At 25.5% G+C, this 25,459-nt stretch overlaps 1 protein-coding gene across 1 annotated transcript; it reads left to right on the top strand.

Moving 5' to 3' along the window:
- The first annotated feature begins 11,536 nt into the window (after window positions 1-11,536).
- Window positions 11,537-24,918, top strand: LOC132918802 (protein singed). Its single transcript, XM_060980185.1, has 7 exons — window positions 11,537-11,966; window positions 14,677-15,176; window positions 15,276-15,693; window positions 21,662-21,818; window positions 21,938-22,099; window positions 22,193-22,329; window positions 22,392-24,918. Exons 2-7 carry the CDS (start codon window positions 14,691-14,693, stop codon window positions 22,592-22,594), a joined length of 1,563 nt encoding a protein of 520 aa, XP_060836168.1. The 5' UTR covers window positions 11,537-11,966; window positions 14,677-14,690; the 3' UTR covers window positions 22,595-24,918.
- The last annotated feature ends 541 nt before the right edge of the window (window positions 24,919-25,459 follow it).

The following is a 25,459-nucleotide window of genomic DNA, read 5'->3' as shown; positions in this document are numbered from 1 at the left end:
ATTTTAATATCAACATTTAATATAATTTACTATAATTCATAATATATTATTTAATATTTATACATTTATGATTATATATTTTATAGAAATGTTCTTATTGAGTCTGTGTACATTTTATAAATTATTATTATTTAATATTATTTCAAAATTACCACCGAAAGGATTAGGGTTTATGACCACATTATTTAATTTACTATTGCGTCTTGGTTACTTCCCAGTAAAATGGAAAATTTAAAATATAATAAACAAACCAGGTAAGGACAAATCCAATCCTGATAGCTATAGGCCAATCAGCCTCTTAACTTCAATTTCAAAATAGTTTGAAAAAATTATCCACATTAGACTACTTGTCTATTTAAATATCATTGATATTATACCTAAATTCCAATTTGGGTTTAGATCTAATCATTCCACGGTTCAACAACTCCTTAGGATAACTGAACACATTAACACTGTGTACGAAAAACATCGTCATACTGGAGCAGTATTTATAGACATATCAAAGGCATTCGATAAAGTTTGGCATGATGGCCTTTTGTATAAATTAATGTCTATAAATACTCTTCCTTATTCAACATCATTAATTCATTTTTACTTAACAGGCAGTTCTCTGTTAAAATAAATGATAACATCTCTGACCTTAAGCCTATATCTGCTGGTGTACCCAAGGGCTCCAAACTTGGTCCTATACTATTTAACATCTACGTATATGACATCCCGCAGTCACCTCGTACGAATATTGCTCTCTTAGCAGATGACACTACTATTTTCCCCGAATCAAGCAACATAGAAGCAATAACCATAAATTTCCAAGCCCATCTTGATATATTATCATATTGGTGTAAATAAATGGCGAATTCAAATAAATGCGTCAAAAAGCACAGGTGTTATTTTCAGTCTTCACCCCCCTGCACAATTATTATTTAACAATGTAAACATACCTTGGAACTCGTCAGTAAAATACCTCGGCTTGACATTGGATAAACGGCTAACGTGGCGGCCCCATATCCTTGAAAAATCCTTCGCTTTTCAACTTTGAGGATGGTTTATGATAACACATTAGATCTATAATTTATACTTACGAAAGGCTAAAATTAAAAAGTCTTGACATTTTTCTTTAAAATAATCAGGAAAATAAATGAAAAATTAATGAAAAATGAGATTTTTTACAATTTTTAACAAAAAACGATTTTGTTTTTTGTTTGATATAGGTACCTACCTAACTCGAAAATAAATAACTTTATGTATATAGACTTGATTTTTTTACAAGTTATTACTCATTACCATAATTATTGACATATTAATAAAATATTTCTGCTTGGTCAATAACCAAAAACCTATTGAAAATTTAATTTAAGATTCTTCATAAATGTATCTACCTATAATAAAAAAATTACCGGAAAGTCTCATTATTATTTCATCAACGTTTGAAATTCGAATTTTTATGACAATGGATATTCACCCGTAAAATAACTATTTATTCTCAATCGACTTTGCTATTTTTGTTTTAGTAAAAAACGAATGGGTAACTGTAGATATTTAAATTTTCACAAAATGTTTATAAATTATTATTTTTTATGTAAAATATATTTTTTATTAAAATTTGACTCTTTTTGTACTATTGATATAAACATGAGACATTTTTATTTTTAATACAAATGTTTAATAAAATTATTAAAAACACACGCTGGGTGTACGATTTTAAATAGTTTGTTATACTTATATTTATGTTTATATTTAAATCATATGTACATTGTACATCATATAGATTATATAGTTTTATGTATATCTGATTGTTTATATATACGAGTAGATACCATTTTCATTCGTTTTAAATGTTTTCATAAATCATAATATATAATTGTATATAGGCTCGTGTAGTCGTGTACAATCCATTATATTGTATAATAATATAAGATATCCTTTATTTATTTTTATATATTTATAAATGGATTTTTTACAATGGGTTTTCAGCTTATAAGAGTTAAACATTTTATAGATATATTAAATAATTTTATTTATAATGTTCCGTTTGATTATAATCAAAAATAAAATAAAACCATTAAACATATTTCACTATAAATTTAATTACTCACCTACACTTTCAAATTTTTTTTGTTTTTAAAATATTTACTGTACAATATGTGTAACTGTGTAAGTACGTTTTTTCATAATAACTAATAAGTATAATCAACGCATAGGCTATAGGCGTATATCTAACCTAATCCGAGTGGAAGTGACTGTAATCTTGACAGAAGAACCCATAATTCTCGATACTTGTAAATTTAAAAGAGTTTAAAATAAATTGAACAAAACTGAAGTCACGCACAATGCAAATAATAATAATAATTGTAAAATACTAAAATGTACATTTTTTTTTATTCATTATTACAGGAGAGTGGTAATCATAATTTTATATAGGTACTCGACAAGCACAAATTATCCCGTCCGTATTAGTATAGTATTGGTATAAATTATAACGCCAACGTATAATAATATATTTTATACATTTTATACATGTACATTACTTACATATTATTATAAAAATATTAATTTCTACAATCTGCCACATCAAGCATATATCAAGTCAAGAAATTATTTTTTATTTATTATCCAGACATATTGTACCCATCTTATAACTAAATAGTAGTAAATATATATGTATTAAATATTTTCAAAATAAACATTATAGATTTAGTAACGTTAAATTATAATATATTTTTTTCAGAGTAGAATAATAAACATAAAAAAAATGTGCATTAAACTATTTTTTTCACATACAAAATAATACGTAGTTTTTTGTATGCTGATAGAATTATAAATTCTGCAAAAACAAGTATGCACAAAAAAAAGAGGTCCACATCTGTATTGGTAATACAATACTACGTCTCGTGTCTGGAAATGTAGTGATATGTTTTATAATGTCTAAAAGCTAAAACAACAACTTATAACATAATAATAAATATATTATGTAAGATGAAGATGAACTTCTTTAGTATATACTAAATAGTAAATACTTTATACTATAATAATATAATATTATGTGTATTACCAGGTATTATATTAAATTTATATTATATATTACCTATATATATTATTATACTTTTTATACATTTAGGTATATAATATATGCATTGCTTTTTTAAACTACGTGTATTTTATTATCATGACAATTTTGAGTAACTACCTACTTATTTTATTATTTCTATTTTACGTGCACAGTATAATGTGTATGTATATTATATATGATATTGCTATATTACTATATATTATATATTATAAATAGGATCATTTTTTTAAATTTTTATTCGGCAAATATCACAGAACATAATAGACATTTTTAAAATGTTGAGAAACATATTAGTTTTAATGTTCAGATCATAAGCGTAACTAGGGGGGTCTTGGGTGGGCTTAGCCCACCCAGTTTTATATGTTATCAATACTAGTGGTGTAAGAGCAAAGCTCCCACGGGTTGCTGATATCAATTTAGCCTACCCAGAAATAGAGCTCTAGTTGCGCCTATGGTTCAGATGTTCTACAATGTTTGTTTTTTTTTTTCATATTTCTGCCATTACGTTTTAGAACAGAAAATTTGAATTCAATTTCCAATACTGAGGGTAGTTTCTATACTCAAAGCCAATTTTGCCAGAAACCAAAACTTTTCTAATAGTTGGTAAAGACTAAAGAGTAATAAAAACGAGAAACTGGAATGTTTGAGCAGAAGCCATTTGTCATTTTCAAAACTTTTTTTAAATTTATGTTAAAAACATTTCTGTTTCTTGTTAAAAATACTTAAAAAATGTATAAAAGGTCCTTGTGAATTTTCTTATAACAATTTAAAAATGCATAATTTATAACTTAATTTTTTTTTTTTAATTTTCCTAGATATTGCAGGCAATATTCTAACCAGGGTTTACGATAAATAAATGTCAGATCTGTACAATATTAGTTTTACTTTTCTTTGTGCATATAGCTTGACGCTTGTATATTATTTATAAGCATTAACTATGTAATGGGTTTTTAGTGATATTTTTTATTTTTATATGGTTGAATTGCTTTAATTATTTTTCGTTAATTGTTATATCACTTATAATATTAAAAACTAAAGTATAATTAATAATGTAATAATATTGATAAAACTCTTTTAGATTCGCTTAATGCACACGCCTCAAGCAGTCACGCACAAGTACACAATGCACTACTTACTATGTTATTGGAATGTTCTATAATACTCTTTTTATGTTAACTGTCGTCTGTCAAGAATTAAAATTGTTAAAAATAAGATGTACACTTTGAATTGTTTATTATCTTATACATTGATTAGCTAATACATATTTGAGATATTTGATATTTAAGTGGACAACATGTCTGACTGCAGAATAAGCCACCATCGCCAGCCATATGCCCCAGTGTAAATACGTAAAATGTGTTTACTGTTGTCTGTTACTTGTTATTTTTTTTATAGTCGTTGAACTAGAGCGGATCGCCAGCTTATTAGGTAGCTAATGTATAGTTTTAAATTTTAATGATTTAAAGTAATTCATTTTAAAGATTTATTTACATGAAAATAAAAATAAACAAATTCAGACAGGGTTATAGCCTTGTGGGTACCGGCCGAATAATAGGGTTACCATATACGTTTAAGTTTGACAGGGACTGTACCACTTTTAATATACCGTCCCGATGTCTGAATAAAGTGTTTCGGGAGAGGAGTTTTTTTTTACGGAATTAAACTTCAATAATTAATAAATTATGTTAAAATATTGTCTTTATTTAACATTTCTAGTAGAAAAACTTAAAAACAATACTGTTTTAATAAATGATGAAATAATCACGTCAATTACTCGATTGACTGACGATGTGATGAAATTTATTTTAAAATTATTTTCCTGGCTTGGTAACGTCAATAATTATTGTCGATTACTTTCATTCATTTCTCGTTCTGTCATTTCCTCACCAGTCACGAAAATGTTTGTTATCAGTTATTACAAACAGATAATTTTGTTGGATACTCAGTATATACCATTATATTTAAAATACTTGCATCTCAGTGTATATTTTAGACGTACATTGTGGTAAGTTCTAACTGACACTTATGGCCACTGAAAATATCAAGTAAAATTGAGTTCTTATGAACTCCGCCAGTGAAGAAAATCAAGTAGTAGTATAAAATTAATAAGATATATTATTAAAAAGAAAATCATAATATAATATAATATCATATCACTCACATTAAATATTTAAATCATAATTAATAATAAATAATCGTTATGCCTAATAATTCAGAAATATATAGTTATGTCATGTATGTAAACTAAAATGATGTGATACAATTTGTAAATATTCTATATAAATCTTGTATTACTCCATTAGTGTACCTATTTATAGCATCCTATAACACTGTCATTTTTTTTTTGATTTGGCGGAGTTTACATATACCCATTTCAGTTAAGAAAAAAAGACTATAGCGGAGTTCATACAATCGCCCATTTAATATTATTTATTTATTTTTTTAATTTATTAAGAATAAGATGTCCCTAGCCTTGGCTATCTGCATCTAATGATATTTACAAATTTACAATTATATATTTTTGGTTATTTGAACATAATGATTAATAATTAAGATAAGTAATTTAACTATAGAGTGAGATAGAATATTAGCTATCTACAATTACAATATATACATTAGTGATTGTTACACCAATTGACGTAACTATAATAATAATTTAAGTAACAGTGAACTGATTAAATAATAATAATAACAATATGAGACATAAACAAATAATATAGACATATACAACAATAATGAAAGCATATATAACAATAATATTGCGAGTTTTAAACTTTTAACAGATAACATAGGTACTGCTATGGCTTATTGTGTGTAGTTGTTAAGTAAGAAGATCGTGCGGACGTCCACGTTTTAATCTACTTTGAGGCGGATGTACGTGAAGATTATAATGAAGTGAACCAGATGAGTTGAGTATTGAGCTATGGAAGTTTTCTTATAATGTTTTTATGTGGTCTACGATTTCCTGGGTTTGAAGGTCTTTGTGCAGGTTTATATTCCTTATAAACCAAGGCGCATTTGTAATTATATACGTAGCACTTTATTTTGGAAGATTTGAATTTTACTGATATAAGAGGTCACACATTTTCCCCAGACCGGACAAGCATAAGTGAGTAGTGGACGTAGTATTGATTGTATATAAGAAGAGAATATTTTTTTTGTATTGAAGATTTTTTATTAAGTATAGGGTATAACATGGAAAGACGTTAGTATGCTAGTTGAAGTTTGGATAAGATAAATGGAAAGATTTTAGCATCTCTAAAAATAAAAAAATTGTAATCCCACTTATATGACTCAGGTGCGTAGCTAAAATTTTTTAAAGAGGGGGGGGGTTAATTTAATATTTAAATACAACTTAGAGATGAGGGTGTTTACATATTTATCATGGAGTCATGCGGACACATTTTATGAATTATATAACATGTTCAATTTTTAAATAATTCTTTAAACAAAACATGAAAAATATAATTCACATCCAAACCTAACCTGAAATTTAATTTTTAGCATATTTTATGTTGCTGGGCCATAATTTTATATCACCAAGATGGGGGGAGGGTGTATTTTAGACCCAAAATGATCAAAACATCGCCCTGGTTTTATATACATCTGATGATGTGATTATATTATATTGATATTGTCAAATAGATATTACTTATAGGGCTATAGATACCTATATCATATATCTTTATAATTTATAAATATAATACCTTATACCAGCGGTTGCCAATCGGTGGTTCGTGAATGTTGTTTGTCGGCAGAAAAATTTGAACGTTATGATTTGTAATCTTATTTTATATCAACCTAATAAGCATCATGTGTTGTACAATAAATACGAACAAAAGTATAGTATTAGTATACAATTTAATGTAGGTTCAATAGGTCCATATTATCATATTAAATAAACGTCAAATAAGATATATAAACCAGTAATTATCATAACTTATTATTAATTTAAGTACACATATATAAATTTATAAATAAATAATAGTTTCATAGTATACAACTATTAACTATATTAAATTTGTATGTTTTTATATTTTTCTATATAGTAGTTGTATAGTTTTTAATTTTTTATAGTATAATGTATAAGTGGTCGATACAATTTAGAGTTATGGACTTGGTGCCTTAATGATCCGTGAGTTCCAAAACGTTAGCGACCGCTGCCTTATACCAAATATTTTTTATCAATGTATAATAAGTAATAACATAGTCAATTTACAAATGACAATTGAATATAAACTAAATATACCTATGCCATGGGCTGCACTGATTAAATACTGTATCAGCAATTTTTACACTTTTATTTAAATAATGCTGTATTTGCGGTTGCTATTTTGCAGTAAATGTGCCAATGTAAACATGTTAGTGGTTATATAGGTACTATATATATAATATTACACAGTTATGCATTTATAGCGTATACGACCTGCCTATGTATTTATTTATATATATAGACATATTAAAATATATTATAGTATATTAAAATATCCAGTTAATTGGATTGTTAGAATTACTATACGAGATTTCTTCGACTTTTCACATCATTAATAATAATATATAGGTATTTTGTATATGTATATATACCTACATATAAACGAAAGTCTACTAAGATTATCCTCATTTCTTTAATGATGATAAAAACAGCTTGAAATTTAAGTAATAAAAGTACCATTATATTGGTGTTTTATGAAGCGGAGAAAGTGCAGATTAACAAACATTTTTTTTTAAATTTTATTATACACAGCAATAATCTTTTTAAACATCTTAATAAAAATGAATGTCATTATACGTTTATGTTATAGACAAAAATAAAAAATGTTATGTGTAAATGTATTATAAAAATTGGTTATAGGTGATATAATATAATAATATTTAAATATATATATATTTATAAGCAGTATTTCATTGTTATTGAATATTGATAAACTGAAATTTGTAGCATACAGCTTTAATATGTACCTATATTAAGGTATGAATTAAAATTTAAAAACTAAATATCTAAATATAAAAATATAATACATAGATTAATGTTAGAAAAGCAAATACTTATATTTTACAGTTTAACATAATACGTATAATATACGTCGTATATTAAATAAATGTTAAGTCGTTTTAATATAGTTAAGTTAAGAACTTATTGTTTCGCATACCTATTATTATTTGCATTTGCGTATCTAATATTATTACAAGCATAATATATTTGGTGTTCTTTTTTATAAATTCATAATATAATTTCTCTTTTTACCTATAAAAAATATATATAGTAGTCTAGTACTATGACAGTATCACAATATTAATATATTAATATTATTCATTCCGTTCATTATACATGCTCTCGTCAGTCGTTATACGTACACAGTATGTATAATAAAAAAAACATGTCTACATTATATTATGGAATTAATTTTTTAAATAAAATGTTAGTACTTTTAATAAACTACAGGGATTTTTAAGTTGCACGTTAAACTAAAAAATCCCGGTTAATATTTTTCTTAATAATTGGAAAAAATTAGCAAGTTGGTACCGGCTTTTGCTGTATAATAGTTATTGAATATGGATATTATGTTAAATTTGAATTTAGCGATGTATCATTGTTTACGAAAAACGGTTTTGAGCGGAAATGGTCTATAAGCACATGTACTTTTTATATTGCTAAAGTTATTTAGTATTATTATTAATCATAAATTAACTTAATTTTTGACAAAAACATTGAATTTATTAAATTGTTAATATTTTATTATTATATGATGATAATAAATGTAATTTATACAATTATACCATATTAATATATTATACGTAATACGTATTATATTAGTATATTGTTAATACATTTAATTTCTAAAGAATAAAGATAATGCATTAAATATTGATAAAGCTTTACTTGTAATAATTTTGAAATGGATAATTTAAGAAACTTTCTCTTTAAAATTTATAATATATAAATTTAAGTTTATTTGTTTTTTTGGTTATGTATAGTGTATACTTGATATAATTTGACTATAGATTGATAACTGAGTAATTAGGTAAATATAGCTGAAAAATACACATGAAGTGCCTTTAAATGAAATACTTTGATAATATAAAATTGCTAAGAAGTATATATTTAATGCTGTTATTATGAACCATCAATTAACAATTTGTAATATTTAACAAATCAATAGGTACTAACAAACGGCTATTTCCAGTTCCCACCCTCACATAAAGATTTTTTAAGGAAATATTTAGTACGTAACTAGAATATATTTGCATTTTGTATATGGTATTCCTACCTTATATTGAATTTATGTAAATAAATATTGGTGCAATAAAAAATTTAGTTTCAAGTATTTGGTCGGGGGTTAGGTCATCGCTACATACGAATTAAGAAAGAGGTCAAAACGACGAGAATTAAAATTCTCAACTTTATTCTAAGGTTGTAAACTGAAGAAAATATTATATCGTCCTAATTTTAAGATTAGCGGCTATAGTTCATAGTTGTAAAAACAGTGTTGGAAGTTGGAACAAAAATAGTTTTTTTTTAAATAATACAAAATAAACGATTTATTTGTTTAAAACATTGTTTTTTGTTTTATACTTTTTTTTTAATGTTTTTAACAATTTTTATAAATAAAAAATTAATTTAAAACAATGCTTTGTCTTAAGTTTAATATACTGGGTGATTTTTTTATCATTAAAAACTTATTTTTTCATCAAGACGTCAAGTATTGACTTGTTTTCAAAATATTTTATTTCATACTTTTCTCAAACTGTATGAAGTTTTAATTTTGTAACCCTTTTATTTAATAGTGAAACCATTATAAACTTTTTATTTTTAAACGGAAACCTATATTTTAAATGTATTAAATTAAGAAGCTATTTTTTTATGAATTTTAACGTTCAAATTATTATTTTTCGTTAATTTTTTTAGTGAGATATAACTTTTCAAAGTTAGGAGGTTTTTGCAGGTTTTTATAATACTTCTTGTTTTATACAATCATATGTAATAAACTCGTTATCAATCATCAACGGAAGCATGAACGTTGTAACTGTAAAGTTACCAAAATACCAACGCCTCACTGTCGTAATAACCAGTTGAACGAACACCTAAAAACCTTAAATGGCTTAAACCATTATCTAACTTTGAGAAGCTATAACTCACTAACGGTTTAATAAAAAATAATAATTTTAATGCTAAAATTTATAAAAAAAAATAGCCCTACTATTTTATGACATTTTAAATATAGGTTATTATTTGAAAATTAAAAATTGATACTAATTTCACTTTTAAATATAAGGGTGAAAAAAATAAAAATGTTATAGTTTTTAGAAAAACATAAAACTAAAAATGTTGAAAAAAAATTGTAAAAAGTCAACACTGAAATAATGAAAGTTAATGATAAAAAAATTACCATGTATAGGTATTATTAAGTAATATAATTTTTAAATTTTTATATAATATTATCTATACAATAGTAATTTTATGATACCGTGGTCTATAAAAAAAAAAGTAGGAAAAATTACGATATAGTTTTATGTTGTTTTTTAAACACGTCCAATTTTGAATTTTCAACCCTGGATTAATATGCATTTATAATATTATTATGTAGGTACCTGCAAAATAACGTTTTACAGACACGCGTCACGTGTTCGTGGCCGATTTGCTATAGCAAATAAAATAATAATAATAGGTAATATATTAATATAGTATTATGGTAGTTGGTTGTGTGCATAAATTATAATTTATAATAAACATATTTTAGTAGTGGTTATAGTGTTACTGTGTTAATACTTAACAAAATAATAACTAATAAATAATATAAATAATTATGTATCGGGGTGCAATCTAAATTGTGATAAAATAAAATAACCTTACTTAACCACCATCATATCGCTGAACACATAATAAGTATAGTAGGTACGCTATATTTTTTTTTCTTAATAATGATATGTAATAATACGTAGTTATGCTGCAGATGATATAAATAGTATAATAAAATATTAAAATTATATTACAATAATAAATTGAATTCATTATTCGTATCTATATACCTACATTATAATATAGGTACAAGGTACTGCAGCAGTAGGCAACGCGCTGTGAATTGTGATCTGCAGGTATAGATTCCTAATATATGTAATATAATATGTATATATATTTATAATATATATATACATACATACAAATAGTATGAGACAGGTACGTGTCCGGCGAGCAAAATCATACTACGCTCGCCGAATAGCAATATCAAATAATATTAATACATAAAAGGATGGATGATGAACTGAAGGAGTAAAACGGACATGACGAAAAAAATTGCCGGTTAGAACGGAAGAAGAGTCCGCAACTGCCGACTTGTGACGGTCAACGTTGTTCAAGTGTCGAGTTCAAGGTAGGGCGTCACACGCGTGCGCATTGGGACCGCGGTATGCAGTGGTAATAGTGGTAGCGGACATGGTATCTCGCGGCGGTGGTACTGTGGTGGTAGTCTGCTCACTGCTCACTGCTGCAGTCGGAGCGTCTTCGATATATTGCCGTCCGCTACGCGCACCACCATTGCACTACGATTGCTTCGCCTGTATATCATTACATAGTGGTAATAGTAGTACGGCACATCTGTCGCTCCAATCCGATAGGTGTCGCGGGGCAATACGTTCCTCGCCGGCTCACCGCTGCTCGACCGGCAACCCCTTCCCTTTCCCTGTCATCGATGTTATAAACAAATAACAACATTACATCGTACGGAATCGTAGTAATCGTAGTCGACCGGCAGTCCCGTTGTTGCGCTCTGCGTGTGTGCCTGTGTTAAACGTATCTCTTTCGTTGTCTGCCGTTTTACGCGCAAACCATCGTCTCCACGTTCTCTGGAAAGGCTCGTCGTCGTCGTCGTATAAAATTAACAGTACCCAGACGCAATCGGTATGTATACACAAGCGACATCAATTGTTAAAATAATAACACTGCAGGTACCTATTTTACACACGTCGTGATATATTAATATCATGCCATGATGTCCGATTAAAAAAAAAATTTAAAAAAGGATTGACTCGATTTTAATATGATCGTTGCGGCGATTACATTGTCAGGTAATTTGAGATTCTAATAAATGAAGGCGCGTTCATCGTCCGAGTGGCTATTATGGCGTACAGTTTTTCCTGATGTTGGACCGCTCGGCGGCGTTTTCGTCGCGTCGAAAATCGATTTTCCACCTCGCGGATATCATTTTGTGTACACGATCGTATCAAATTTTCAGGAAGCTCATGATACATCACCGCCGTCGTCTCCAGCAGCCACTGTACAGTTGTTTACTTTTGAATAATTATTTCAGTGCACGTACAAACGCTATATATTTAATATTATTATGAAAATATACTACGACCCTCTCGCGTCACCACCCCAATAAAGGGCTCTCGTCTTGGTGGTAGGTATGAATTGTATTATAAAATCGTGTGTGGTGTGTTCGCGGGGGTGGCCGCCCTCTCACTGACTGTGACCAACCCCAAACCATTACTGGGTGCGCGCCCAGTCCTCGCTGGTCTACTGACGTCTCGATACGTTTCGATAGACTTGTATTTAGACATGTTTTTTAGTATAAGAGATTTATATCATAATCATAATAAATAATATATTACTATTATATTACATAAATAGAACGAATGATATAGTGAACGGTACATTTTTAATTTATTTAACTGAGGGAGTATTCTGTAATCGTTAGACAGTTAATTTCGCGGAATTTTCTCGCATCCGCGTAAAGATAATTTTTTTCAGATAACTTAAAAGTTTATAGTCTACAAAAGTACAAACTGGATTTCTACACTAGTGCGCGAGACGTCAATGCTTGACGTACTCCTCGTCTGTGCGTTGACGGTCGTGTAGTAGCATTAATTATACTGCCGTAACTGTAATTAATCAATGTTAGTACTGGTAGTAGGTATTCAAAGAATATAAATATATATTAAAAATGTTGCGGTTATATTGCGCGAGAACTCTAATAGGTTATCTAATTTTTTGTCACAATACTATGATGAACTTTTAAGCATTGATTTTTTGGTTTTGGTATGTTTAATTACTATTGTATAACGCATTACGGTACTTCACCGACTGAATGTTTATATATAATATATATATATATAATATATATATATATACTCGTGATTTTCCAGAACAAAATGCCACGAGGTTTATATTTAAAACTTTAAAGGTCAATCATTTGTTTTTATGTATGTTTAGCAGAATAACATCAAAATTGAAACTGGTCCATTATTATCGGTATATTCAGTTCTAATGGTTCAATATAATTCCTGCTTTATAAGTTAAAACCTTCATATTAATTATTATTATTTCTATCGATTAATCCAACGATACACGTTTGTCGTTGCAGACATTCCACATTACATAAAAATGTTCTAATTTTATACATTTATAGTATTACATTATTCCGTTTACGTATTGTTTAATCGTGTATTCGTTTACACTGAAATTGAATATTAGTTTACAAATATTGTACATTTGTTCCCATTTTTTACAATGAAACATTTCAATACTCTCAAAGAACTTTTATCACCTACCTAAATGTTAAAATGTTCAATATTTCTAATTAACTAAAAATGTCTTGTTTTTAATTTTAAATAAGTACTTACTGTGCAACTATTTATATTACATTAATACTTGTAGGACGTAGGTATATCATATTTTGGAATTTACTTACATAAGCATATTTTAAAACATATTAAACAACAACAATATCGTAACAAGTTTATATAAATTAGTCAGATTAGGTTAATTTATAAAATATAAATTATTACCAATACTTTATACGTTTTATTATATTAGATTGAAGTTGAAATTTAAGGTTATCGAAAAATAATTAAGTTATTCATTATACGTATCTATATATAAATACATAGGATTCACATTGTGCGTTATGTATGTATATGTTAATATATTAAAGTCCCATAGGTATAAGGTACTTATTGATAATTATTAATTTTAATTATAAAATGTTTATTCTACTTATTTTATGTACTTTTATCTAATGCGCGTATTATACTATAAAAAATTTAGTACTAAATTATTTTTTAATGGTTGCCTGTTGGTACATTGTTATGGTACTCGTTATCCAAAATAAAATTAGAATAATTACATAAACATATATTGAATAGATTATAGACTGCATGAAGGCTTCATTAGGTGGCAGAAAGTAATGCAATTGATGTGCTTATTAAGAGTGATACGGTTAGTGTGGTATTGTTGAATACAAGCGAGAATACAAGGTTGAACACAATCAATTTGATTTTTAGATTTGGTACCTACCTACTGTAAAAGAAAAAAAAGTGTGTTAAGATATAAACAGTTTGGAAAAAATAATTTTATTTAATTATAGTAATATTTAATGAAATATGCCTATAAATAGTAATAAACTAATAAAGCAATAAGCTATTAATATTATTACAATAGTTTTATATATTTTGCATTAAATACATATATAAAAAATCTATTTAATGCTAAAGCATCTAATGATAATATTAATTTATGCGTTCGTTTGATATTTTTATGAAACATTAAACTTGGTACAATTAAATCTATTATGACTTTCATAAACTTAGATAATTTTTATTATTTTTAGATTAATATTCAGTCATGAACGGATTCAATAATCATGAAATCAACGAAGGAGGTCATAAGCATTCAGTTGCACCATGTAGTTGCTGGACAATTGGTTTGGTCAATGTTGATTCTAAACGTTATTTAACAGCTGAAACATTTGGGTTTAAAATCAATGCTAATGGTGCATCGTTAAAAAAAAAACAATTATGGACTTTGGAACCAAGCACTAATAATTCATTATTAAGTGATGGTCCTACTACCACAATTCGACTGCGATCACATTTAGATAAATATTTAGCAGTAGATACTTTTGGAAATGTGACTTGTGATGGTGATGATCCTACTGATCCTGGAACTGTATTTCAAGTTTCTGTAACTGATGGGAACTCTGGTAGCTGGGCATTGAAAAATGTTGTACGAGGTTACTACTTAGGTGCTTCCTCAGATAATCTCAAATGCACAGCGAAAGCAGCAGGATCCAGTGAACTATGGCTAGTTCATTTAGCTGCAAGGCCGCAAGTAAGTAGATTTGTTATAATTTAATATATGTTTGTATATATTTATGTAATTTATATTAAAAGTTAAAACACTTTATTTAATCTAAATATATTATTTAAGGTGAACCTGAGATCAGTTGGACGAAAACGTTTTGCTCACTTGTCTGAAAACTTGGATGAAATTCATGTTGATGCAAATATACCTTGGGGTGAAGATACACTTTTTACCCTCGAGCTGCGACCCGATGATGACTTCAAATATGCCATACACACATGCAACAATAAATATTTATCTAGAGATGGAAAATTAGTTGATACATGTACATCCAATTGTTTGTTTTCACTTGAGTACCACTCAGCTGGTTCTTTAGCTTTGAGAGACAAAGTTGGTGGTTACTTATCTCCAATTGGTTCTAAAGCACTACTTAAAACACGATCACAGACAGTTACCAAAGATGAATTGTTTACTCTTGAAGATTCTTTACCTCAAGCAAGTTTTATTGCTGCTCTCAATTCAAAATATGTGTCAGTTAAACAAGGTTAGTAGCTTATTTAAATTATATTAAATAATATATGGATTGGAAAATAAACAAATTAGTGTCCAATTTCTCTGTGTACTTGCAATAGTCTGTTAAGCTGATAGTAAGGGTTGACTTCGCAGGATTAGATAGATCTTATCGTCAAAAAACTATGCATTATAATGGTGTTTTTGAGTCTTAATTTATTCATATTTTCTTTTTTTTTTTTCTCAAAAATTCCATTATTTTTATTTGTTGCAAATCTATTTTAACACCCTATTATTTTCAAACTTAACTGTAAGCTATAATTTTTTGTTTTATTTTTTATTTTTTATTCTTAGAACTAATGTAAAATGTTCAGTGTTGAGTAGATTATTTTTATAGTGATTAAGTTACTTAACTCATTTTTTATGATAGACTAAAGTAATGAAGTTACTTTACTTGTTACCTACTCAAATAAAATTATCATGAAATTACTTTATTTTTCAATCAGAAAGTTAATTGCGTTATTTTAGTGTTTCATGTTAAAAAAAAAATTCATTGGTATTTATTTAATTTTTTAACATTCAATAAACAACAAAAGTAGTAAATATGTAGGTACTTTATAAATATAATTTTATAGATGTAAACATTTTTTTTTTTTAAATGAACTATTAAGAAAAAATGTTATGTAATTAGCAATACTCTAAATTGTAACAGTGGTAACACATTATATTATTGATATTACTTATCAAAATTAATTTCAATTATATTTTCGTTACCTAGAAACAATTTAAAAAAATATATTCAACATGTTAAAAGTTAAAATAACGTAATACTTCCGTTACGTTACTGCTAAGCACTTGATATAAATAGAATAAATTATAATTTAAATTAATCAAAGTAGTTCTCAGTTCATATGTATAATGTATATTATTTTAACTTATACCCTGGAAGTAAAATTTTATATTTTAATTTTATTATTTTAAATTATACTATACGTCTATACATAATATACAATTATTTCATTACGATTTTATTACGAATTATGTATAATTATACATTTATACCCAACGTGGCAACGTCCTACCTACAAATGTATTATTAAAAACATTCAATACAATCTAACTAAAAATTTGTAAACAAACAACTTTTATAATACTCGGAAAATTTTAAAAATAGTTCTAAATAAGTACATGTGTTTTACATTTCTGTGTGTGATGAACATTTTGTGAATAATGTTTGTGTCCTAAATTACAGCACCTAGTAATTTGTGTGGAATTCAACTCTACATCACTAAAACCTGTTTGCTTTCCTGTAACATTTTCTTATGCAAATAATATAATTGACCCCTTTTATTCAAAATATATTTTATTGAAATGAAGTTTTAAAATTTAATTTGTCATGTTAATTAATACAATTATATAGGGATTAGAGGTAATATTGCATATACTGTTTTTATTTATTCATTAATTTTAATTACCTATACACTTTTTATTTTATAATTAAAATAACATTGGATTTTGGAATTATATATAATAGCTTTTTTATTTATTTATTTTTAACAATTTATACATTTCTACATATAAAGTTTTATTAATTAATATAAAGTAATAAGTATGACCATTCGTTGTGTATTAAAAGACTATGACTATTCGTATAGGTACTTAATTTTGAAAATTCATTGAGAAGAAATTCGGTATGGCTCTTTAATAACTAACTATAGTCTATTTTATATTATGTTCTTATATAGTAGTAATTATATCCACTAAAATACTTAACAAGGTATATTTATTTATTTACGAGTTTTTTTTCATACATCCTAAAATCATACTTTCTTCTAACTATGTTGTTACAACTGTTTTAAAAATAATAATATTGTGGTACTCAAAGGAAGTTAACATTGAATTATTACATGGATAGAATAATAAAACACAATGGATGCTATGAATCAATAATGCGTCATTCGTGTTAGTTTTGTTTTAATAAATTCGTTAAACAATATTTTTTTACAAAATGTCTTTAGCTAAGACTGTTATTTATAAAAGTCAAACATAATATTATATAAAAAATAATATGCAAATTACAAGAAAAAATTGCGAAAAATCACTATAAGAACTCCACTATATAGGTTGGTACGTTTTAGCGATTTATATTATTATATAATATGCTCTAGTTAATAATTTTTTTCATTATATTTTAACGTCGACAACTCGTCTTGACGTCTTGTTAAACACCACAGTACGAGGATTAAACCAATTATAACACAGGTGAATAAACCTCGTTTTTCTTCTTTATAATTGTTGTTTTAATTTGACACGGTCTGACGAAGACGCATTTTCATAACTCTTCAAAATACATGCTTGTTGTATCTTTAATTTTACTTAGGTATCGTGCGTATCTTCGGATATTCTGTTCGCATACAAATAATGTATATAACGACGTCACTACGTCAGTCATTTTTGTTTGCATTTCAATTTGATTATTAAAATTATTCTTCTTTTATAATATAGTATTGTCATTATTTTTTTGAATTTATTATTACACAGATACGTCTTTGTTATTTAATCTGAACTTAAACAACACTACTTGCATATTATACGACATAGGCGTTACACGTATCAACACATAATATGTATTAAAAATAATTACCATTTCAGAATTCTTTTCAGCCATTAAAAATAAATTATTGACAAGAGCTCTTGGTGGTGTGTCCTTACCTCTTCGTTAAAATTATCTATAAATAACTTGTACACGTATTGGCCGTAGTATTGAATCTCGATTTTTATTTTTTCAAACGTAGGGTAAGCATCGCCCGTAAGCCATAAGGATACATGTGATAACTACATTCAACATTGTACACATGGTCATATCTCATGGATTGTCTTAGAGGTATAATAGGGTAGATAGTGAGACACACCCTTATTTTATCTTAAAGCTGTACCCAAATAGCATAATGTTTTAACAGCTGCGTGCAGTAGTTATAACCAAAAGTATAATTTGTAAAGTAAATGAGCAATACTCTTTTTACTATGTTTAACGTTTGACGAGGAAATGTATTCGTTTGTTTTTAACTATATTAAACGATAATGAGGAAACATCATAATCAATATTATTATCAAGCTTAAGGATAATAACATTTTTAAATTTATTTTAGCCGTAAATCGTTTTGATTATCCATGTACAACTCATTCTTATTTAATTTATACATTTTTAGATTTGTATGTACTTGATTTTAATTTATATCACACACTTTGTTGTTGCAATTACTTACTAATTTACATAAAATTTATAATTTTTATTTTCATTTTATAGCCTTCCCTGTAAGTGGGCATTGATAATTATTAATTATAAATTATAATATATATTATTGGCATATTGCGAATTTAATTCGATAACTAAATTTGATAACACATCAACTACCTATATTACGATACCATTCGTTTAATATATTGTTTTTGTTAAAATTATTAATCATCATCTGTTGTAGATAATGATTAATGAATACTGGCTAATAAAAAATAATGAATAATTATATGTGTATTTTAATTAACTGCGTTATCAAAATGATTATTTTTAGATTGAGTCGAGTCCTTAAATATAACATAGAATTGTATATTTGTATATAAGGCATAATTTAAAATAATACAATATTAATTTAATGAAGTGTTTGATTTTAAAAGTAATTTTTTTAAATTTAATATTTATTGATATAAGCTTTATCTAAAATATACTAGTATAATATACTACTATAATACAATAGATAATATGTGCATAGAACTAATAAATCGTGTTGTTGTAACTAGTAAATAATATTTAGAGACATTGCAGTTTGATCAAACTACTTTTAAATTATGTGTCTACTAAAATATTTATTTATTTTAAATGTTAGTTATTATACAAATTAATAAATTTTAACTATTCATTAAATATTATTAATTTGTAATAAGTAATGTATTAAATAATATATTATATTATATACGGTTATAAATTTTAAGTAGATATACGTAAACTTAATACTCATTCAAAATAATTTTTATTAATTGTATATACATTAGAACGTTTGGATAGCTATTAATTAACCATCATATTTTCTTCTAACGTTTTTTTAAAGGATTAAACGAGTAAAAATTATATAGGTTAAATAGTTGTCGTAAATATTACACAAATGTAAACAGTTTTAATTTATATTTTATAGAATATGACTTTATTGTAATATATTTATAATACCTATTGATAATATTATTTTTCGTTTAAGAAATGGAACACTGACGAAACTCATTATAAAAATATCATATTTTAAATTGTAATGTAAAATAATTATTGCATTATAGCAGATTTTAAATTATATAAAATATAGGTGTTATGTATATCCTAAAGTAACTTTCCAGAATATTTTATTTGTGAATAACATGCACATGTTTATGGAATTCAAACTAGGTATTTATTAGAACGGTTGAAATGTTTAGATGGTTAACTGTGCTAGAACTTACTAAATTCTCTTCTCTATTGTTAATGAAGCTAATTATAGTTAAACCACAGTCTACTGAACACATTGAAATAGTAACATGTTGTTTTAAGAATTGGAAATTTTGTATTACCCACGTTTCTTATTCATGTAACAATTATCATAACAGCAGGGAATATTTATGGATATTCTTTATAAGTATACATTTAAAATAAATGGTCTGCTTGAAACAATTAATTTAATTGTTTTTGTAATCAGTCTGATCCTGATGGTAAGATTTAAATTAACGTGTACCTAGCCACCTAGATGTGTGATATACTGATGTATCTACTAAAATTAGTCATAAAACATTAACTTTATATTTAATTTGATTTCAAATAAATTAAATGAAACATTAGGTATATTTTACCGTTCTCGGCTTCTCACTTCACTTAAAACAGTTAAAACTAAATTATTTTATATTTTTATATTAGGTTATTATAAAAAAATTCTGTTTACAAGTTCTTTTCTTGTCTTTTAAATCACACTTTAAAATTTACGTGATATTTTAAAGTGTCCGTTACAATTATTTATACTATGCGAGTGATTACTGATTAGTATATTTACATTTATCTTCGTTGGTTTTAATATTAGATACAGTGTATTGATCTATTAGTTATTATTATCTACTGAGTACTGACTATATAATTGAAGGGTATCAATATTAATTGTACTTAGTTGGTGGGATTTTTTCTGTACCTGTAATTTGAAGCGAGTTTGAGAATTTTTAAAATTTATTATTTTTTACTCATGAAACTTTTTTTTAAATTATAAAATATAATAATAAATAAAGTATGGAAAAAAAGTAAACTAAACACAGTAAAAACTCTTAATAAAATAGACAATATCGTTAGGTAACAATTAAAAAATATGGGTAATTTTGTGCCCTGTTAAGTCTTAAATCTGTTTAAAAAAGTATTCCAGTGTTATACTAGCAGGGATGACGAATCTATAGAACACTTGCAAACAATTTAACTATATTCGAATATATTTTTATTTTATTATTTTAATATTTAATGAATAAAAATAAATATAAAAAATTGAAACTCGGCTTCCAAATATAATAGGTTTTATTTATACAAAGTGGCTCTTTCCAAATAACTTTAATATTCTTGTCTACTTACCTAAATACGTGAAAGTTTATTTTTCACATTGAATTATTTCAAATAAAAACAAAGTAATAATACATTGTTGAATAAAGTTCACGCTGTTTTTGTTTCATTAAAATATTGAAGTAATAAGGGCATAAGTCTAACAAAATACAGAACTGATACTAAAATATTACATTGGAGCTTTTTAAAACCTCCATTAGGTACTCTAAGAATAAATTGTATATACAATAACATATATTGTACATATGATTCATATATGTACATATATTGTACTTATTCTCGCTTTTTTGTTATTAAAATCAATGAAATATCCGGTAATTTAGTATAGGCATTAATTTCAATGGCTTCTTATAGAATAACATTTTTTTTTATTAATATAATCCGATTGTAGGGGTGGACGTAACAGCTAACCAAGACGAAATATCCGACCACGAGACTTTCCAACTGGAATTCGATCCTTCCACTAAAAGATGGTACATACGCACAATGCAGGACAGGTATTGGACTCTCGAAACCGGAGGTGGAATACAAGCTGTTGCTGATAAGAAGTATGAAAATTGTTTGTCTTTTATTTTTTATAGATCCAAAATTTAAATAACTTAATATAATATTGATTAATATTTGATTATTGGATACTGATACTATTGTTTAAAAAAAAAAAAAATAGATCATCGAATGCTTTATTTGAGTTGGCATGGCAAGGGGATGGGTCAGTTTGCTTCCGTGCGAACAATGGTAAATATGTCTCTACAAAGCGGTCTGGTCATCTGTATGCAAATGTTGATGCAATTGATGACGCTTGCAAATATTTCTTTTACCTCATAAACAGGTATATACTTGCTTAAAATATTTGATACGTTTTTGATTTACAAATTAAATATATTAAATTATATTAAGCATTTGAATCGATTTATTTTTTTAGGCCAATATTGGTATTAAAATGCGACCAAGGATTTGTTGGATATAAATCATCATCAAGCTTACGCCTTGAATGTAACAAAGCATCGTATGAAACTATACAAGTTGAACGGTCAGATAAAGGAATTGTATTCTTTAAAGGTATTATTAGGTTTTGATTAAAGTATTTATTTATTTATTTATTTCTTCTTATTTTTGTTTAGGACAAACTAACAAATATTGGCATGCAAATGATGAAGGCGTTTCTGTAGAATCTGATGTACCAGAAGGATTTTTTATTGAATTAAGAGAACCAACAAGGATATGCATTAAAAGTGTTACGGGTTATTATCTTTCTGCTGGTAAAAATGGAATGTTTAAACTTGGTGATGGAGATTATAACAATGCTACAAAATGGGAATATTAATATGGGAATTTAATATTCTTTGAACACGTGTGCATTACTAAATGGGAAAATAAAAATTATTAGCTCTGCTTATAAATATGGGACTTTTTAAATATAAATATATAATACTTATATTTAACAATAAACTATAATATGTTTTATCAAATAGTTTAATGATACATAGGTACTCAAGTTTATTTTATTATTTATAAATAATTATACATTTCAGACAAATCTTAATTCAACTTATAAACATAACTATTATACAAAATATACATAAATATAATTTGAATAAACAATTGAAATATTAAAATAATAATTAATTACACATAGGTAATTGTTTAAATTTAAGTTAAAGTATCGTACCTTGTATTTTAATTTTTTCACATTAAGTGTCAAATTTTTTTGTGATAAAGTTTGATTTACTTTTATCCACTTTTATCAATTTTCAAACATATTTATTGGTTTATAGTTAGTATAATATAAATTGAATTAAACTAATACTGAGTTTTGTCATCATTGGTGACAAATAATGGTCCAGCAAATATCCAATGACAAATTCTTTTTTAGTAAAACCATTCAATATTGATTCTATTTTATTTTATACTTGGATTATTTTCTTTGTTATTGAAATATGTTTAAATTACAAATTAAATTTTAACTTAATTTGTAGTTAACATGGTTTTAATAATAACTTTATGTATCACATACAGATATACAAAAATATATAATATGATCATTAATTCATAGTTTATGGTCGTTATACAATAAAAAACAAGCATTTGTATTCAAAACACTTACTTATTTAACAATAATAAAATATTTTTATGGCCTGGCTTTAATTTACTTAGAAATATATATATTGATATAACGAATCAATAATATATGTATAAAATTGTATTGTTATACAAATCAAAGTTACTCAGATGTATACAAATAAAATTGGGTTTTTTAAACAGATTTATATTGCTCAATATTGGTATAATCTTGTTTAAAATAAATATATTTATAAACATACAACATTTTTTACTATACATTTTACACTTTTTATACAAAATAATATCATCATTAGACTTAAGTCATATTACATAATATTATGTATTAGTCACATAATAATTGAATTTATAATATGCTCTCAATTTTTTAATTAAAAATAAAAAAGCAAAACATAACCTCAATATTTTCCTATTGTATTTAGTTTAATGTGATTTAATAAAAAAAAACATAATATAGAATTATTTTTGTGTGAATAATGAAGATATTTACAATTTTTAAAATAAATAATAAATACTAATACTTTTTTTTAATAAAAAATATTTAAAATGAAATGTGCAATAACGGAAATGTAAAAAAAAAAATCAAGTCATAAAATAACGGGTTATAAAAACAACTTGTTTTATGTTGCTTACATTATATTATTAATTTATAATAATATATATGTAGCCCAACTACTAAAGTACATTTAGTAGATGAATATTGAATAAGAGGTATGAGTAATTATCCTAAAATTCAGTTTATAATTTATTTCCATTGGTTACTAGTCTTCCAAAGAAATAGAATACTCATTTAACCTAATATTTATTAACTTTTATACATTTTTTACTCATTTATGGAGACTGTTTGGTATTTATTATAATATGTTTTATGAAACTATTTTTGTGTTAAAATTACATTTGCAATTTTATACTTGTAATTTTATTTTATATTTATTTTATATATATATTTTAATTTTTTTTTTGTTAAAAATATGTATACTTTATATTTATAATTATAATTTAACTATACCCCTTAAATGTGTATTTATATAAATATTAGCGCTTGACATTTTTTTTATATTGAACAATTTTTACTTACAATATAATATATATTATGATAAAAAAACAAAATTATTTTTTGTAATGAACTACATTTCTTAATTTCATTTTGCTGAATGATATAAATGTTACGGTCCATTCTTATCAATTCTAATTATAGTTCATTTATAAATGCTCCAGAAAAAGATAATAGTCATTACAGGCATATAATTTTTAATGCCTATCTATTTATTGTCCATTTAAATAACAAAAAAAATGAATTTTTTATTTATTTTATATCTATGAATATTGATTTATAAATTTTAATTATGATTTAATACGTTGACTTAACATTAATTTTGTAACACAATCAAAGTGTATAACTTAGTCAGAGAAATTAAAATAAGTCTTCATTTTTGAATTGTAAAATTTATGATTGAAATTAAGCAATTCCTGCAGGGAATCTGAAACGCATGTTAAGTATAATTTAAATTATAGTTAATTTTTCATGCACTCTAATAAATAATACGATTATATCTTAAAGTATTTAAATTTACATGTTCAATCATTTTATTTATCTTCATGTAGTTAATTTTGTAGAAATGTGTGCTGCATTGTTTTATTTTGTATTTATAGTTATAGTCACTTCAAATAGAAATATTTTATGTATAATATTCCATAAACAATAATGGTATAAATATTTAGTATTATTGTTTCACTATATTTTTTTTTCAAGTGGGTATAATAATGCTAAACAATTTTTTTTATTTATTCATGTTTATAAAAACTATTATAAATTTGGTAAAATAGAGGTACATTATCAACAAATATTAATTTATTATACTGGATTTATGTAATTATTCGTATTGGATTATCATATTGTGTCAGTCCTACATACGTCTACACATACCATATTGTATATCATAATATATAATAATCTTGTAATTCTAATGATACAACAATGTGCAATACTATGTTTATTAAAAAGCCATTTGTAATTTACTAGTAAATTCGCAATAAAAGAATAATTCAAAAATATTATAAATGAACAAAAATGCAATCTTGGAGTTTATGTTATCTCTAAAATAATTTG

The sequence above is a fragment of the Rhopalosiphum padi genome, chromosome 1 (assembly GCF_020882245.1).
Source record: "Rhopalosiphum padi isolate XX-2018 chromosome 1, ASM2088224v1, whole genome shotgun sequence".
Taxonomy (NCBI): Eukaryota; Metazoa; Arthropoda; class Insecta; order Hemiptera; family Aphididae; genus Rhopalosiphum; species Rhopalosiphum padi.
Note: the sequence above shows the minus strand (reverse complement) of the source record. Positions and strands in the feature narration are given on the sequence as shown.

Bases quoted from the DNA above. Each gene is read 5' to 3' on its own strand.
- LOC132918802 (XM_060980185.1), top strand. From the start codon at position 14,691: ATGAACGGATTCAATAATCATGAAATCAACGAAGGAGGTCATAAGCAT. The intron at 15,694-21,661 runs GTTAGTAGCTTA...ATCCGATTGTAG, and splicing joins ATATGTGTCAGTTAAACAAG to GGGTGGACGTAACAGCTAAC. The intron at 21,819-21,937 runs GTATGAAAATTG...AAAAAAAAATAG, and splicing joins CAAGCTGTTGCTGATAAGAA to ATCATCGAATGCTTTATTTG.